This window comes from Geotrypetes seraphini, chromosome 7, assembly GCF_902459505.1.
Source record: "Geotrypetes seraphini chromosome 7, aGeoSer1.1, whole genome shotgun sequence".
Lineage (NCBI taxonomy): Eukaryota > Metazoa > Chordata > Amphibia > Gymnophiona > Dermophiidae > Geotrypetes > Geotrypetes seraphini.
Window position 1 is genome coordinate 152581783 of NC_047090.1, and position 19870 is coordinate 152601652.

The window sequence follows — 19870 nt, forward strand, 5'->3', positions numbered from 1 at the left end:
CACAATGATGCCATAATAAGCAGCTATAGTTTGGGTTCCTCTTTCAGGTTCATGTCGTCTTTCTTGCATCACTTTGCACTTGCTCACATTAAACATCTGCCATTTTGATGCCCAGCCTCACAAGGTCCTCTTGCAATTTTGCACAAAGCTCTTGTGATATATAACTTCCCAGATCACCTCTGGAACCCTTTTAAAATTTGGTGTCATGTTGGCCACCCTCCCAGTGCTATTTTGGTTTTAGAGTAAAATTTCAAATTACTAACAATAGCTCTGCAAGTTCATTTTTAAATTCTATCAGCACTCTGAGATGTATACCATCCAGTCCAGGCAAATTTCAAATTACTAACAATAGCTCTGCAAGTTCATTTTTAAATTCTATCAGCACTCTGAGATATATACCATCCAGTCCAGGCAATTTGCTACTGTTCAATTAGTTAAATTGACCCATTACATCTTCCAGTATTAGAGATTTGTTTGATTCATCAGAATTGAATACCATTTCTGGCACCGGTAACACCTCCACTTCTTCCTCGGTGAAGATTGGAGCAAAAAATTCATTTAATTTCTCTGATATAGTTTGTCTTCACTGAGCGCCCCTTTTATCCCTCGGTCGTCTAACGGTTCAACCGATTCTCTTCTCAGCTTCTTGCTTTTTAATCTACCTAAAAAAGTTTTTACTGAATGTTTTTGCTTCCAGTGCAGTCTTCATTTCAGGGCCTCTTTACCTTCCTTATTAGCACTTTGCTTTTGACTTGCTATTCCTTGTGCTGTTCATAGTTATTTTCAGTCTGATCTTTCTTCTACTTTCTGAAGGATTTTCTTTTGGCTCTAACAGCTTCCTTCACCTCACTTGTTAACCACGCTGGTTGCCATTTGGTCTTCCTTTTTTAATATATGGCATATATCTAGCCTGGGCTTCCAGGATGGTATTTTGAATATCATCCACGCCTGATGTAAATTTTTGATATTTTGCAGCTGCTCCTTTTAAGTTTTTGGTTTTTTTACCATTCTTCTCTTGTTATCATGGTCTCCATTTTTAAAAGTTAAATGCTATTGTATTGGATTTCCTGTGTGAATTTATTCCATGAATTGTATCAAATCTGATCATGTTATGATCACTGTTATCAAGCGGCCCCACAGCCATTACCTCCCACACCAATTCATGTTGTGCTCCACTAAGAACTACCGTATATACTCGAATATAAACTGGGATTTTGGGGCCCAAAAATATGGGGTCCCGGTTTATGTTCGGGTCATCCCCCAGTGACCACCTGAAACCCTCCCAGACTTCCTGCAGGCCTGCCTTAGGCCAGGACAGGAGGGAACCCTCCCATCTCCTGCCCCAGCCGACACTAATAATTACCACCCTCCCTCCTTCCCTCCCTCGCGTACCTGTTCCCTGGTGGTCCATTGTGTATCCCGCACTAAAATCCTGAAGATTATAAAGGTAGTAGCCAGCGGCGCACCTGGGCCAGCATGCAGGAGCGAGCTTTTCGTGTCCCGGCCAGCCCTGCACCGCTCCTTGATAGGCTGCTGCAAGTTCTCACGGGATTCGCGGTTCTCGCGACAGCCTATCAAGGTGCGGTCTTCAGGATTTCAGCGAGGGATACATGCTGGACCACCAGGGAACAGGTACGAGAGGAAGGGAGGGTGGTAATTACTAGTTTCAGTCGGGGCAGGAGAAGGGAGGGATCCCTCCTGTCCCGGCCTACCACTAGGTAGTTTAAGTTAAGGGGAATAGTTAATCTGCTGGCTGGGTTAGAGGGCAGAGGGGAATACGGGACAATCAAGCCATTTTGACATCACTGATAAGATTGGCTCTTTTTAGGGGGAAGAGGGTATAGGGAAGGAAGGTGGGACAGTGTTCAGAGCCTGGCAGGGAGGGGGGCTTGGTTCACAGCCTGGTATGGAATGGGACTGAGTGCAAGGCAGGGAGGGAAGGGGGCTGGGTGCAGAACCTGGCAGGGCAGAACACTTGAATATTAAGCCACCTGACATATTCGAGTCAACCATTTTTCCTCCTTTTGGGGGGGGGAAATGGGGGCCTCAACTTATATTCAGATCGACTTATATTCAAGTATATATTGTACATCTAGAATTGCTTCGCCTCTTGTTTGTTCCTGAACCAGCTGCTCCATGAAGCAGTCCTTGATTTCATCGAGGAATTTTATCTCCCTAGAATGCCCTGATGCTATATTTACCCAGTCAATATTGGAGTAGTTGAAATCATCCATTATTATTGTGTTACCCAATTTGTTAGCCTCCCTAATTTCTGATAACATTTCAGCATCTGTCCGTTCATACTATCCTTTTCCCCTTTACACATGGAATGTTTGCCTATAGACATTCCAAGTTGTTTTTGTTTTTTTTATAATTTCTTTATTCAGTTTTGCATATTACAACAAGTGTATCAGAAAAATTCATATGATCTTATAAATACACACTTGATTTTCCTTCATGTAACACTTTAAGTACAACATATTCTTATATTCATATTTTATAATAATTTAAATATTATGTAATACATTTACTATGTATAACAATTATAAATAAAATAGAAAACCCCCAATCCCTCCCTACCTGTTTCAGAAAATCTAACCTAATAGATCAAAAATATTAATTAATTCATACATATTATGAGATAAATAAAATAATACCCACCCACATCTCCGCTTAACAAATATCTTATTATGGGAAAATGTTATCAATCATTACAAAAATCTGCTAATGGTCTCCAGATCTTCTGAAATTTACCAAAATAACCTCTCTGTGTTGCTATTGTGCGCTCCATTTTATATGTATGGCATACCGAATTCCACCAAAAGTTATAACTTAATCTGTCATAATTTTTCCAATTGTATGTTATTTGTTGAATTGCTACTCCAGTCAATATGAATAAAAGTTTGTTGTTATGTGACGAAATTTGACTCTTTGCTCTCATTGTTGTACCAAATAAAATAGTATCATAAGTCAAGGCTACCGGATTGTCCATCCTATTTATTTGAGGCCAAATTGATTTCCAAAATAATAATATGAATGGACAATAGAATAAAAGATGATCTAATGTCCCAGCCTCAAGATGTCAGTGCCAAAATCTATTAGACTTAGTGCTATCTAATTTTTGTAAACGAACAGGGGTCCAAAAAGCTCTATGTAAAAGAAAAAAACCATGTTTGTCTCATAGATGCTGAAACTGTACATCTTATCCTCCAAGACCAAAGTCGTGGCCATTGAGATGCATTAATTTGATGCTTAATCTCAATGCTCCAAATGTCTCTAAGACATTTATTTACAAATCCAGATATTAATTTGTACCACATTGCGGCCTGGTGACCAGTAGAAGTGGGATCTCTACGTGGGTCGAGCAGCACTCTGACTTAATGGGGTGGGACAGTAGAGTGGGCAGACTTGATGGGCTATAGCCCTTTTCTGCCGTCATCTTTCTATGTTTCTATGTTTCACTTGAAAGTACAAGAATTCTAGGCTATGATAATTAATAAGATTTTTCCATTCAGGGACCCCTACCTGAATGGCCTGCTTCAACTGCAACTATCTAAAATATTGTGATTTATTTAGACCAAATTTATGTTGCAATTGTGAAAACTCAAGCAGTTTACCATTAATTATTGCATCCTCTAAAATACGTATCCCTGCCATTATCCAATGCTTCCAAATGATTTTAAAACCGCCAATTTTGATCTTGGGGTTTAGCCAAATTGTTTGAGTTGTTGATTTATTTATTGGATTAGGAATCAGACTACTTATATACCTTAAAGTTTTCCCGGTATCAACAAATATTTTATGATCTTTATATAACCTTGGCATTTTGATACTAACAACATGACCAAGACGCAAAGGAAACATGAGTCTCCATTCTAACCAGAATCAATCTGGTATATTATCAATGGGCTCTGGGAGGATCCAATACATACCTTGATGCAAAATATAGGCCTGGTGATACCTATAAAAATTTGGAAAATTTACCCCACCCTCCACAATTGGCCTTTGCAAAGACATTAAAGCAATTCTAGGAATTTTACCCAGCCAAATAAAATTGGTTAGAACCCTATTTATTTTTTTATAAAAAGATCCCTGAAAAAAAATTGGTATCATTCCCATTTGGTAACAAACTACAGGTAAAATCATAATTTTAACAGTTTGTACTCTCCCCCACCAAGATAAATGTAGATGATTCCATTGCTCACACATTTCCGTTACCTTTAGTAATAAATAAAAACATTGTATAGCTCCCCTGCTGCTAGATTATATATTAATACATTTTCAGAACATTTTAATTTGCAGAGGTGGGTTAGACAAGGTTATCCCTTGTCTCCTTTGCTTTTTGATATTGTTTTGGAACCCCTGTTATTAGCTGTTCAACAGGTGAAGGAGATACAGGGTATTCCGCGTTCAGATAGAGAATATAAAGTATCGGCATATGTGGATGATATCTTGCTTTTTATCCCAGGACAAGCAGGCAGCATATTCTTAACACATGGGTGACGTCACCGACGGAGCCCTCGGTACGGACCTTTTTAACTAGAAGTTTCTAGTTGGCCGCACCGCGCGTGCGCGAGTGCCTTCCCGCCCGACGGAGGAGTGCGTGGTCCCCAGTTTCTTCGTTTCCGCGGAGCGAAGAAGACGCGTGTGTTTTTTCAACGGCCGTTGAAACCACTTTTTTGCCTTCCCGCTCGCGCTTTTTTCCTTAATTTTTCTTCCTTTACCTTCGGGTTTATTTTTCTTTGATTTGCAAAAAAAAAAAAAAAAAAAAAACTTTGCTTTTTTCCCTTTTTCTTTCGTTTTTGCCCCGGCGGGGCCTGTTGCCAGTATACAGGCCTCGGGCTTCGATTTTGCGGAGGCTATCTTCCCCTTCATGCCCCCGCAGGTCGGTTTTAAGAAGTGCCAGCGGTGTGCGCGCCCGATCTCCATAACTGACCCACACAATTGGTGTTTGCAGTGTCTGGGTCCGGAGCATCGGGCGGACTCCTGCACCCGCTGTGCTACTCTTCAACAAAGAACCCTTAAAAACCGAAGAATTCAGCAAACTCTCCTCTTCGGCACCGAGTCGGCGATGGACTCCTCACCTTCAACAGCGGTACCTCAAAAATCGGCACCGTCGTCCTTGACACCGACCGACCCCGCATCGGCGTCACTGGCGCCAGGTAAGCCGGCTAAGAAGCCTTCCTCTTCCCTCGAGCGCCCTCCGGCTACGGTGGCGACACCGTCCCTACCGGCATCGCACCGGTCCCGCAAACGCTCCGCCCCGATCTCGGTGAGTGCCTCGTCATCGGCCTCCTCATCGCCGGGGCGTGGAGCGGCATCTAAGGAACCGAAGAAAAAGAAAGCGGTTCCGATGCCACCCCTAGATGACCGTATCTCGGCCATCTTAAAGGCTCAACTCCAAGAACAGTTGAAGAAACAACTTGAACAACTGTTGCCCACTATCCTGGCACCGCTCCTTCCGGTACCAGACCGGCCCGAGCCCCGTACCGAGCCCCCGGTGTCCACCCCTTCGGTACCGGTGAACACATCCATGCCGATCCTTTCGGCCCAACAACTTCAAGGCGATCCGGTGGTTCTTTCTCAGGCCACATTGGATCCTCCTCGGCACCAGGCGGTACGGCATTCTTCTCGGGACCGAGATAGACGCCGGTCGTCCTCCCCTGGTACCGTTTCGGTGCGCTCTGGAAAGTCCTTGTCTAAAACTCGACATACCGCGCCCTCCACCCCGGTGTCTCGACCAGAAGTCAGGGACCCTGACTTATGGGAGGAAACTCCTCTCGGTACCGAGGAGGATCCCTCCTCATCTGATGAGGAACCATCGGCACCCGATGCCACCTCTAAACCAGAGCAGTCCTCATTTTCTAAATTTTTGAGAGAAATGTCTGCTGCTCTATCCCTTCCTCTGGAATCGAACTCAAAAAAGTCTCAAGCCTTTCTAGAGGCTCTAGACTTTGAGCAACCTCCTAAGGAGTTCCTCAAGCTTCCCGTGCATGACATTCTACGGGAAACGTTCTACAAAAACTTGGAAAATCCCCTCACGGTACCGGGAGCCCCCCGTAAACTGGACAACCTTTACCGTGTCATTCCCATTCCTGGATTCGACAAATCTCAATTGCCCCATGAGTCCCTTCTGGTTGAATCCACCTTAAAAAAGACTCAGGGCTCCAGTGTCTATGCCTCTACCCCTCCTGGCAGAGAAGGTAAAACCATGGACAAGTTTGGCAAGAGGCTTTACCAGAATGCCATGCTTGCAAACAGGGCAAACAACTATTCCTTCCATTTTTCCTTCTACCTGAAACATTTGGTCCAACAACTGTCTGCCCTCCAAAAGTACCTTCCTGAGCGCAAGGTCCCGCTATTCCAACAGCACATCTCTGGCCTTCTCCAAATGCGCAAGTATATGGTCCGCTCGATATACGACTCCTTCGAGCTCACCTCTCGGGCCTCTGCCATGGCCGTAGCCATGCGTCGCTTGGCCTGGCTCAGAGTCTCCGACCTGGACATCAACCACCAGGATCGTCTGGCCAACGCCCCCTGTCTCGGGGATGAGCTTTTTGGAGAGTCACTGGATTCCACCACACAGAAACTCTCTGCCCATGAGACCAGGTGGGACACCCTGATCAAGCCGAAAAAGAAGGCACCGCCTACCCGACCTTATCGGCCACAAACATCTTATCAACGGAGATTCTCAGCCAGACCACTCAACCCGCCTCCCCAGCAATCTCGGCGGCCCCGTCAACAGCAACATCATGCTCAGGCTCGATCTCAGGCCACTCAACCCTCTAAGCCTTCTCAGCCTACTAAACAAACTCAGCCCTTTTGACTCTTCTCTCCAGGGCATAGCCAGTCATCCACCCTTGCTACCTCTTCCACAACCCATCGAAGGTCGTCTCACCATTTTCTCCAGCCGTTGGGAAGTCATTACGTCGGACCAGTGGGTCCTCAACATCATCCGCCACGGCTACTCTCTCAACTTCCAGACTCTACCTCCGGACAACCTTCCCGTAGAGTCTGCTTCAAACTCATCCCAAACCCCCCTCCTCCTGAGGGAGGTTCAATCCCTCCTCCTTCTCAGTGCCATCGAAGAAGTACCTCCAGATCAAAGGGGTCAGGGATTCTACTCCCGCTACTTCCTGGTCCCCAAAAAGACGGGAGACCTCCGTCCCATTCTCGATCTCAGGGACCTCAACAAGTGTCTGGTCAAGGAGAAGTTCAGAATGCTCTCCCTTGCCACGCTTTACCCTCTTCTTTCTCAACACGACTGGCTATGTTCCCTGGACCTCAAAGAGGCCTACACTCACATCTCCATCAACCAGAATTCTCGCCGCTACCTACGGTTCCAGGTACTGCACCATCACTATCAGTACAAGGTGCTACCGTTCGGCCTAGCTTCCTCACCCAGGGTCTTCACCAAGTGCCTTATAGTGGTAGCGGCCTTCCTCAGGTCTCACAACCTCCAGGTGTTCCCCTACTTGGACGATTGGTTGGTGAAAGCACCTTCATCTCAACTCGTGCTACAAGCCACTCATCACACCATCTCTCTCCTCCACCTCCTGGGGTTCGAGATCAACTACCCCAAGTCGCACTTGCTTCCCACCCAGCGACTTCAATTCATTGGAGCAGTTCTGGACACCACGCTAATGAGGGCCTTTCTCCCCTCCGATCGCCAGCGGACCCTGCTCCATCTCTGCCGTCAGGTACTCATGCACCCCTCCATCCCTGCCCGACAGATGATGGTCCTACTGGGTCACATGGCCTCGACGGTGCATGTCCTTCCTCTGGCACGCCTCCACCTTCGTACGCCTCAGTGGACTCTCGCCAACCAATGGTCACAGACTACGGACCTTCTTTCTCATCCCATCTCTGTGACATCATCTCTTCAGCAATCTCTCCAATGGTGGTTGAACTCCTCAAATCTTTCCAGGGGTCTGCTTTTTCATCTGCCCCCCCACTCTATGATCATCACCACAGATGCGTCCCCCTACGCGTGGGGAGCTCACCTAGGAGATCTACGCACCCAGGGACTTTGGACCCCACAGGAGCGTCGTCATCACATCAATTTTCTGGAACTCAGAGCCATGTTCTATGCCCTCAAGGCTTTCCAACATCTCCTCTGCCCTCAAGTTCTCCTCCTTTGCACGGACAATCAAGTCGCCATGTACTACATAAACAAGCAAGGCGGCACCGGATCTCGCCCCCTTTGTGTGGAGGCTCTGCGCATCTGGACCTGGGCCACGGACCGCAATCTTTTTCTCAGGGCGGTCTATATCCAGGGCGAACAGAACTCTCTGGCCGACAATCTCAGTCGCATCCTTCAACCCCACGAGTGGACGTTGGACCCTCCGACTCTGCTCTCCATCTTTGCTCGATGGGGCACTCCGCAGGTGGACCTCTTTGCAGCACCTCACAATCATCAGCTGCCCCAATTCTGCTCCAGACTCTTCTCTCCTCACCGTCTGGCCCCGGATGCATTCCTGCTCGATTGGAGGGATCGGTTCCTGTATGCCTTCCCTCCACTTCCTCTGATGTTGCGGACCTTGTCCAAACTCCGCAAAGACCACGCCACCATGATTCTTATCGCACCTCGGTGGCCTCGCCAACACTGGTTCTCACTCCTGCTCCAGCACAGCTCCAGGGAACCCATTCTACTTCCTGTGTTTCCTACTCTACTTACGCAACAGCATCAGTCTCTGCTACATCCCAATCTGTCTTCGCTCCACCTGACAGCTTGGTTTCTCTCGGGCTGACCTCTCCGGAGAATCTATCTCAACCGGTCCGCCTCATTTTGGACGCTTCCAGGAAACTGGCCACTCTCCAATGTTACCATCAGAAGTGGACCAGATTTTCCTCCTGGTGTCTCCGGCATCATCAAGAACCCACCTCCTTAGCGGTGGAAACTGTCTTGGAATATTTGCTCTCACTGTCCAACGCTGGCCTCAAAACTACCTCCATCAGAGTCCACCTCAGTGCCATCACTGCGTTTCATGAGCCTATTCTCGGAAAACCCCTCACGGCTCATCCTCTGGTTTCCAGATTCATGAGAGGACTCTTCAACATCAAACCGCCTCTCAAGCCTCCTCCTGTCGTCTGGGACCTGAATGTGGTTCTCTCAGCTCTCATGAAACCTCCGTTTGAGCCTCTTGCCACAGCTTCTCTCAGGCTTCTTACCTGGAAGGTGCTTTTCCTAATTGCCATCACCTCTGCCAGGAGGGTTAGCGAACTGCATGCACTGGTTGCCGACCCACCTTTCACTGTTTTTCACCATGACAAGGTTGTTCTGCGTACCCACCCTAAATTCCTTCCCAAGGTGGTCTCAGCTTTTCACCTCAACCAGTCCATTGTGCTGCCCGTCTTCTTCCCTAAGCCTCACTCGCATCCTGGGGAACAGGCGTTGCACACGCTGGATTGTAAGCGGGCCCTTGCTTACTATCTTGATCGCACCAGAGCTCACCGAACAGCCCCTCAGCTCTTTTTGTCTTTCGACCCCAACCGTTTGGGTCGTCCTGTCTCCAAACGGACACTTTCAAATTGGCTTGCTGCCTGTATTGCTTTCTGCTACGCTCGGGCCGGTCTCTCACTGGAAGGAACTGTCACGGCCCACAGAGTCCGAGCTATGGCTGCTTCTGTGGCTTTCCTCCGCTCCACGCCCATCGAGGAAATCTGCAAGGCGGCCACTTGGTCCTCAGTTCACACGTTCACTACTCACTACTGTCTGGATGCGTTCTCCAGACGGGATGGACACTTCGGCCAATCTGTGTTACAAAATTTATTTTCCTAATGGCCAACCATCCCACCTCCCTCTTTGTTAGCTTGGAGGTCACCCATGTGTTAAGAATATGCTGCCTGCTTGTCCTGGGATAAAGCACAGTTACTTACCGTAACAGGTGTTATCCAGGGACAGCAGGCAGATATTCTTACGTCCCTCCCACCTCCCCGGGTTGGCTTCTTAGCTGGCTTATCCTAACTGGGGACCACGCACTCCTCCGTCGGGCGGGAAGGCACTCGCGCACGCGCGGTGCGGCCAACTAGAAACTTCTAGTTAAAAAGGTCCGTACCGAGGGCTCCGTCGGTGACGTCACCCATGTGTTAAGAATATCTGCCTGCTGTCCCTGGATAACACCTGTTACGGTAAGTAACTGTGCTATTTGAGGAATCCAGAAACAACCATTCCATGTTTGCTTGAGTTAATTGAGAAGTTTGGAAAATTTTCCGGTTACAAGATAAATTGGAATAAATCAGAAGTTCTTCCACTAAATGTACACTGTACAAAAGGCTTATTTGATCCATTTTCTTTTATTTGGAAGGAAGATGGTATAAAATACTTAGGAATTTGGATTGCAAAAACAGTGGATGACACAATGAAAATTAATGAAAAAAATGTATGATATTCCAAGTTGTGTTTCAGTCCATTCCTCTACATCTCTAGCTGGTGTATAATTGACTGGCACCATTGTGTGTGGTATTTAAGCAAAGGAAATTTAAAAATAAAACATTATTATGGAATTTGGGTATCAAATTTATTATGCTTGGGAATGTTGCATTTGTGGAAATTTTTTGACTTGCATGTTTGTTGATGCACAAGCAAATCCTTTGGAATTCTGTATTAATAAAAGATAGTGATTAGATTCTGTATTGATGGAATGTGCAGCAGTTTATTGGACTTTAATGGTTTTACCATTCTCTGTAGGGGAATACCAGTGTGATGCAAACACTTGCAGCAATGGTGGAACATGCTATGATGCAGGAGATACTTTTCGATGCTCATGCCCTCTGGGATGGGAGGGAAGCACCTGCAACCTTGGTAAGTATTCATAGTGCAGGAGAGAATCTTTGCAGATTATGGTACAAATGTTAACATAATTATCCAGAGATGATTTATATAAGATTAAAGGTTGTATTCCCTGCTTGTGCCATGATGCATGTCTGAAGCAATGGTGACTTTGATTAAATGTGTAACCCACCTTTCTGATGAAAAATTAAAGCAAAGATGTAACCGAGAAAATGTAGTTAGCACAAGTAACCTTAACTTTTAAACAATATGAGGTTCATAATTGAAATGGAAATACGTCTAAAAACCTGCCTAAATTGGCACTTGGACGATCAAAAAGACAGGTTATCCAAGTACCGATAATTGAAACGGGTTTTAAATGTATCTAAAAGCAGCTTAGGTCTTTTCCCTGCCGCTGTGTGCCCAGAATGAAAAGAGGCATCTTTGAAGGAGTGGTTAGGCCGGGATATGGGCCAACCTAGACTTAGTCGTCCTGCAGCGATATTCGAAAGTTTAACGAGACTTCCTAGAAAGAACTCTGCAGGGACAAAGTACAGACCCCCCCCCCAACACTCCCCCAGTGATCACTGACCCCCGCCACACACCATAAAAATTGGAATAAAAAAGTACATACCTGCCTCCAGAACATCAGAACCTGGCATAGGAAAGCCTAGTAGAGCTGCAAGAGGTGTCTTAAGTAGTCTGGGGGTGGGCTAGTAAACCATAGAGAGGAGGGCCCAGGCCCATAAGCCACTAACCACTGCATTCATGCTGGAAAATGTGCACCCACCAGACCCCTCCAGAACCCTACTGTACTGCTATATAGATGGTATCTGCAGCCATAAGGGCTTTTGGGGTGGTAGACAGGTGGGTATAGTAGGTTTTGGGGGCTCACCATGACCTATAAGGGAGTTGTGCTGAGATGTTTGTGGCACCTTTTTTGTGAAGTTCACAGAAGTAACCTGTAAGGTGCTCTGTTGCCATGTCTGGGTGGCCAGTCCATCACTTTGCTGGTCCCTCCCATGTCTAAAAAGTCTTTTTCTAGGTGTTTTAGGCTTAGAAAATTTTTTGGATGACAATGAGGTATAAAGACAGACAACTTAGCGGTCTGGACAGTCAAATGGCTGGACATAGAAGTAGACTATTCTCGAAAAAAAATATTTTGGATATATTTTTTGAGAATGGACTTTGGACGCTGCCGACTTTGGACAACTAGCGACTTAGGCCCAAAACTGGCTTAGACGGGATTTTTTTATTATGCCGCTCTAACTGGCTTAGACGGTTATTTTTATTATGCCGCTCTATGCAAATATGTTTAGAGTAAATACTGTATTCCTTCCCCAATGTATCCTATATAGATTTCAATGTCTCTCGAATAAATAATTTTCAAATAAATACAAAAACTCAGAAGAAAATTCTTGAACAGTTTGAAGGCCTGTTTTGCATAAGTTATTGAGGGGGTAATCTAGAATGTCCAGGAATGGGATGTTCTTCCTTAGCATATGCAGCAGATGAATCCAAAAGCTTGTGGATTTTGTCCATTTATCAGCAGGTGGGTATAGAAGGCACTGACTGATCTCTGATATAGTATAGAATGCTCCTTAGATAGTCAGTATCTCCAACAGGTATATAGACAGTTTCTCTCTCAGCTAGCTCCTGTTCTGGGTTGCTCAGCTTGATAGAGCTAGAGAGTGCCTAGGCTGCCTGGGGCTGACTTCCAGGATACATCTTATGGCACCAGGTCTCTCCCTTCCACTTCCTCTAGTTTTCCTTAAAAAAAAAAGTGCTTGAATTTAGCATTTTCTGCCTTAATGGCTTTATAGGATGTGTAAGGAGTAAGCTGTAAGCTGTTAACTTGGATTTGAATGGCAGGGGTATCCTGGACCATTTTTCTACATTTGGGCAAGTGTATCTTTAAATTTCCCTTTGTCAGGAGTCTTGTGGTTATTTTTTAGTATCAAGGATGGCTGCGGAAACAGTGATGCACTGCTCCTGATTTGCGAAATGAGAACAGCGTCGAGGTTATGTTCAGCGGAGTGTTCTGATGCTGTTTATTGAGATAATGTATCTTTGTTGGATGAGTAGCCTGTTTCTTGCCAAGCTGTATTGTGGCCTTTCTCGTCTCATACAGATGCTGCCAATGCGGTTTTGCAGTCTGCCACAGCCATTTTGGGTCAAGTTCCTGTGGTAATACTGGGCTCTTCGCAATCCTTCATCCCTTCAGCTTTGGTCTCTTCCACTGCTGGGGGAGGGGGGAATCAGCTGAGCCTGTTTTTGAGACTCTAGCTGCATCTCAGCTCTTCTCTCTGCTGTATATTCTGCTCCTCCACTAAGCTTACTTGATGAAGTGCTCTTCTCAGCTAGCTGTGATGCCTTTGTCTCAGCAGCAACAGCAGTTAAGCTCATCAGAGTTCCTTCTGGCTTCCCAACAGGGCCTGTTGGACCTCTCTAGGAAATTGAGATTTTTGGATGAGGAGTTTGAGGTGGGGTCTGTTGCCTCTTTCTCTTTCTGACATTCTGAGCATCTGGAATCGGAGATCTTGCTGTGTTTGGGACTTGAGGAGGGTGAGATTACTTCTGAGGAGACAGATCTACTGTGGTACAGATTTTCCATAGGGAGGAATTAGCTTTTATTTTTATAAAGACCTTGCAAGTCCTCAATATATCTTCTCTGAAATCCCAGGTGTCCGCGGCCTCTTAACTCTAAAATGGCTAGCATGAGAGAGCCACCCACGAGAAAGCATTCCTTATGTTCTTGTACATGAGGCTACCCAAGAATAGTGCTGCCCGATTCACTTCGGGTGAATCGATTTGAATCGATTTAAAACAAACAAAAAAAAAAATCGGCTTCTCGATTCGGCTGACCCTCGCCCCCTAAAGCAGGAGCGGCAGTACTGCTCTTGCTGGCCATCCGCTGCCGCACCTGCTTTAGAGGGCGAGGGGGGAGGGTCAGCCGGTTAGTGCTGGCGTCTGGCTTTCCCCTCTGGCATCCGGTTCCCTCCCTTGGAGAAAGATTAGAAAATAATAATGGAAGATTGAATTTACGCTTCTTAAATTTTCCAATGGATCCAGGGATTCTACCTTTAGATATGTTTAAGAAATACTTCATGGAAGTTTTTCGTTTTTCTTCTGAAATGATTACCCCTAAAAATAGGGTATTCTATTTGAAGGTCCCTAAGAAGAATTTCCAGAATGAAAATGTACTACAATCTTCTCATCCTCAGAACAGAATTGGACTTCGAACATTTATCAGCTACTAGCTGATGCCCCGGCGTTGCACGGGTATTTAATTATAGCAATAACACTGTAAATGGATTCAAATAAAGATACTTTATAGTGGTGAATGAAAGTATTTTTTTACAGCTTAATAAAAAGTACAATATTCAAATTATAAAGTGAAATATTTGACAAAATGAATACAATACAACTAACGCAAAACGTGATTATAAACAACAATTTTAGTTTCACCTCCTGGAGCAAGAACATATAAATTCTTGGGTGAGCCCACCCTTGAGCAAGCAAAATAGAGTTGTGGGCCGTGAGACCCCCAGAACATATCACCCCAGGTAGTGAGGGATCTGCATACCAAGTTTCGTCCAAATCGGTCAAGCTGTTTTTGAATTACAGTGAGAATGGCAGCTTTTTACATATTTTCCATTGACATGAATGGGTGAAATCTGATTTTCTGTTTGTAGCTCCGCCCACGTGTGCAGGAGGGCCGCGAGACCCCCAGAACATATCACCCCAGGTAGTGAGGGATCTGCATACCAAGTTTCGTTCAAATCGGTCAAGCCGTTTGTGAATTACTGTGAGAACGGCAGCTTTTTACATTTTTTCCATTGACATGAATGGGTGAAATCTGATTTTCAGTTTGTAGCTCCGCCCATGTGTGCAGGTGGGCCGCGAGACCCCCAGAACATATCACCCCAGGTAGTGAGGGATCTGCATACCAAGTTTCGTTCAAATTGGTCACAGTGAGAATGGCAGCTTTTTACATTTTTTCCATTGACATGAATGGGTGAAATCTGATTTTCTGTTTGTAGCTCTGCCCATGTGTGCAGGAGGACAGCGAGACCCCCAGAACATATCACCCCAGGTAGTGAGGGATCTGCATACCAAGTTATGTTCAAATCGGTCAAGCCGTTTGTGAATTACTGTGAGAATGGCAGCTTTTTACATTTTTTCCATTGACATGAATGGGTGAAATCTGATTTTATGTTTGTAGCTCCGCCCACATGAGCAGGGGGGCCAGGAGACACCCAGAACATATCACCCCAGGTAGTGAGGGATCTGCATACCAAGTTTCGTTCAAATCGGTCAAGCCGTTTTTGAATTACTGTGAGAATGGCAGCGTTTTACATTTTTTCCATTGACATGAATGGGTGAAATCCGATTTTCTGTTTGTAGCTCCGCCTACGTGTGCAGGTGGGCCGCGAGACCCCCAGAACATATCACCACAGGTAGTGAGGGATCTGCATACCAATTTTTGTTCAAATCGGTCAAGCCGTTTTTGAATTACTGTGAGAATGGCAGCTTTTTACATTTTTTCCATTGACATGAATGGGTGAAATCTGATTTTATGTTTGTAGCTCTGCCCACGTGTGCAGGTGTGCCGCGAGACCCCCAGAACATATCATCCCAGGTAGTGAGGGATCTGCATACCAAGTTTCGTCCAAATTGGTCACAGTGAGAATGGCAGCTTTTTACATTTTTTCCATTGACATGAATGGGTGAAATCTGATTTTCTGTTTGTAGCTCCGCCCACGTGTGCAGGAGGGCTGCGAGACCCCCAGAACATATCACCCCAGGTAGTGAGGGATCTGCATACCAAGTTTCGTTCAAATCGGTCAAGCCGTTTGTGAATTACTGTGAGAATGGCAGCTTTTTACATTTTTTCCATTGACATGAATGGGTGAAATCTGATTTTCTGTTTGTAGTTCCGCCCACATGTGCAGGTGGGCCGCGAGACCCCCAGAACATATCACCACAGGTAGTGAGGGATCTGCATACCAATTTTTGTTCAAATCGGTCAAGCCGTTTTTGAATTACTGTGAGAATGGCAGCTTTTTACATTTTTTCCATTGACATGAATGGGTGAAATCTGATTTTATGTTTGTAGCTCCGCCCACGTGTGCAGGTGGGCCGCGAGACCCCCAGAACATATCATCCCAGGTAGTGAGGGATCTGCATACCAAGTTTCGTTCAAATCGGTCAAGCCGTTTTTGTGTGATCGCGGCACATACACACACACATACATACACACATACATACCTCCGATTTTATATACGGTATATAGATTTTAGAACAATCATCAAATGAAACCACCCAAAGAGCTGCTTTGGTTGTTTCCTTTATTTTTGAACAGGATTTGAATAATGTTATGAAAAAGTATTTCCGCAACTCCGAGTCTGTTCTATGGACAGAAAGTTTGGATATTTCTAGATGTGACCTAGGTCACACAAGAATGAAGAAAAGCTTTTCTTGCTCTTAGATGGGAAACTTTGAATATTGGAACTACATTTAGATTGCTTTATCCTTGTAAATGTCTAATACGGTTGGGTGGTTTGAGACATATATTCTTTATTCCTGAACAACTGAAATCTTTCATAGAACTTAAGAAGATAATTTGAAAATCAGTATATTAGATTGGATTAAAGAAGCTTACCGCTGGAGAAGTGCTAATGGCCTTTTGATATATATGTTAATTTTCTTCTGAGGTTCTCCGTGCCTTATATTTTCACTCCCCTTTAATTATTGTGGTCTAATAATGTAGATTAATACTTTTCCTGATTTTAAAAAATTGTTTTTTATATCTTTTTCTTTATCTCTGTTTCTGTAATAAGTGGATACTTGTGTATTGAATTTAAAAATCAATCGATAAATAAATGTAAGGTCATGCATTTGGGCTGCAAAAACCTGAGGGAATGGTATAGTTTAGGAGGCAAAGAACTTTTATGCACAAAAGAGGAACGGGGCTTGGAAGTGATAGTATATGATGATCTTAAGGTGGCCAAACAGGTTGAAAAGGTGATGATAGCTAGAAGGATTCTAGAGTGCATAGGGAGTGCTATGGCCAGTAGGAAAAAGGAGGTATTGGTGCTCGTGTAGAAGATTTTGGTGAAACCTCATTTAGAATATTGTGCACAATTCTGGAGATCGCACCTTCAAAAAGATATAAACAGGATGGAGTTGGTCCAGAAGAAGGCTACTAAAATGAGTAGTGGTCTTTGTAATAAGGCATATGGGGATACAATTAAAGATCTCAATATGGAGGAAAGGCAGGAGAGGGGAGATATGATAGAGATGTTTAAATACCTACATGGCATAAATGCACATGAGACAAGTCTTTTTCATTTAAAAGGAAGCTCCAGAATTAGAGGACATAGAATGAAGTTAAAACATAGAAACATAGAAATAGACGGCAGATAAGGGCCCACGGCCCATCTAGCCTGCCCACCTTAATGTCCCTCCCCTACCTTTGCCCTGTGAATAGATCCCATATGCCGATCCCATTTGGCCTTAAAATCAGGCACGCTGCTGGCCTCAATCACCTGTAGTGGAAGACTATTCCAGCGATCAACCACTCTTTCAGTGAAAAAGAATTTCCTGGTGTCACCTCGTAGTTTCCCGCCCCTGATTTTCAACGGATGCCCTCTTGTTGTCGTGGGACCCTTGAAAAAGAAGATATCTTCCTCCGCTTCGATGCGGCCCGTAAGATACTTGAACGTCTCGATCATGTCCCCCCTCTCTCTGCGCTCCTCGAGCGAGTATAGCTGTAATTTGTCAAGCCGTTTTTCGTATGGTAGATCCTTGAATCCCGAGACCATCCGGGTGGCCATTCTTTGCACCGACTCCAGTCTCAGCACATCCTTGCGATAATGCGGCCTCCAGAATTGCACACAGTATTCCAGGTGGGGCCTCACCATGGATCTATACAATGGCATAATGACTTCCGCCTTACGACTGACGAAACCCCTTCGTATGCAGCCCATGATTTGTCTTGCCTTGGACGAAGCCTGCTCCACTTGATTGGTGGTAGGCTCATAAGTAATCTAAGAAAATACTTTTTTAGAGAAAGGGTGGTAGATGCGTGGAATAGGCTCCCAATAGTGCTGGTGGAGACAGTGTCTGAATTTAAGAAAGCTTGGGACAGGCACATGGGATCTCTTAGGAAGATGAGATAGTGGATGAGCAGATGAATGGGCTATTTGGCCTTTATATGCCATCATATGCTTGCTTCTAACTGGCTCATCAGGGCTGCTTTGGAACAGAGTTGTCAAACCATTGTCTGGGTGATTCCGCTCTTGCAGTCGCTTGGTTGGATAATCAATTTCTCCAGAAGTCATCTTATTTATCTCAGATTCTGGAATATCTGGGAGTATGCGTCAACACTGCACAGGGCAAGGTGTTTTTTTGCTGGATCAGAGAATGACCAAACTTCAGGATTAAGTTTGTTGGTTTTTATGACTTCTGCATCCCAGTGTGCGGTGCTAGGTTCCATGGCAGCAACCCTGGAGGTGGTCCCTTGAGTCGGGACCCATATGCATCTGCTACAATGGTCCCTCTTAGCCTTGTGGTTGCTGGTATCATAGGATTACAACGTGCGTCTGTGTTTGACACACCAGGTGCAGAGTAGCTTGAAATGGTGTTTGTATCGCAACAATATTGGTATGGCCTCGGCGTTACTCCCTTGGATATTGGTTATGACTGATGCCAGTTTCACTGGATGAGGGTTGCATTTTTGCCAGCAGTATGCTCAGGGAATCTGTAGTGCGGTGGAAGCACAGAGGCCCATCAATTGCTTAGAGCTGCAGGTCGTGATGAAAGTGCTTTAGGCTGGTGTAGAATCTGAATGCAACCAAAATGGTAAGAGGTCTCCATCAGAAAACATACCTCCATTCCTCCAGGAAATGCATATTTGAAACATACAGACCTGAAAAGTAATACTGAACAAACTAGGCATTACCAAGCCAGGGGAAACTGTAGAACAAGAGGACATGATATGAAGTCACAAGGAGCTTAAAAACAATTTCAGAATATATATTTTTTCAGAAAGGGTGATGAAATACCTGGCATGCCCTTCCTGAAAAGTTCGTGGAATATAAAAAAGTGGCATGCATACAACAGATCCTTAAAAAGCAAAAACATTGAAACCAAACATAAAGTACTTAGTTCAAAACAGTGAAATGATTTGAATTCTTAAAAAAAAAAATCACGGAGGAAGTAACTTGTAATGTCTGATGGATGTAACCTACACTGCCATGTAATAATGAGTTGGTTTGCATAAGGCAGGGTTTCTTAAGTGAGGTATCCCTAGCCAGTCTGGATTTCAGGATATACAATTAATATGTTTGAAGTAGGCCGTCACACATTGCTCACATAGCATTCAAATCTGTTCATTTCATGAAAATCAGACTGGCTTGGGGGCAGTGGGGTACAGGCACTAAACACACACATCTTGTAGAGAGGATATACCTATGGTGATATCATAAATCATCTTTCTTTAGGTTTAAGAGTTGTTTAAAAATAAAAGCCCAATGATAAATGTCCTATGGAATTTAATAGAGTGAAATTTTTTAAACCTTCAAATATTCTACACACAAATGAGTCTTCATGCAGTTGGGCCTGAACTTTCATTTTACTATATTTTCCAAAATGATTAGGGTTAAAATGTAAGATTTAAAATGTTGACCCTTTTTAAAGCTAATTCAATTTTGTATTATATCCCAGCTAAAAACAGCAGTTGCATTCACAACCCTTGCATGAATGGCGGGACATGTGTGGGCAGTGGAGATTCTTACTCTTGCATCTGTAAAGAAGGATGGGAAGGACGTACCTGCACACAGAGTAAGCTTTAGCCCTTATTTTTTTTTTCTTCCTTTAGGATATAAGGAGTAACTTCTGAAATGTCTTTAGTTCTGTGCCAGCATACCTGAGTCATTCTGGGTGGGAGGGTAGCTTGAGGGAACAAGAAGCTTGTCGTTTTAATAAACTAAGATTATATTGTTTAATTGCTCTTACTTTTGCCAGCCTAAAGCACAGCTTCCTACATTTGTTCTTTTTTGTTTCTTCTTCCAAACATTTTTTTATGTTCTTGAA

General features: G+C 44.6%; 1 protein-coding gene across 5 annotated transcripts in view; it reads left to right on the forward strand.

Moving 5' to 3' along the window:
* Positions 1-19870, forward strand: part of JAG2 (jagged canonical Notch ligand 2) — a 288684-nt gene that overhangs the window by 202240 nt on the left and 66574 nt on the right. For all 5 annotated transcript variants that reach the window (XM_033952670.1, XM_033952665.1, XM_033952666.1 and 2 more), the window contains 2 exons: positions 10691-10804; positions 19502-19618. In XM_033952670.1, coding sequence (XP_033808561.1) covers positions 10691-10804; positions 19502-19618 — 231 coding nt within the window. The remainder of the gene's footprint in view (positions 1-10690; positions 10805-19501; positions 19619-19870) is intronic.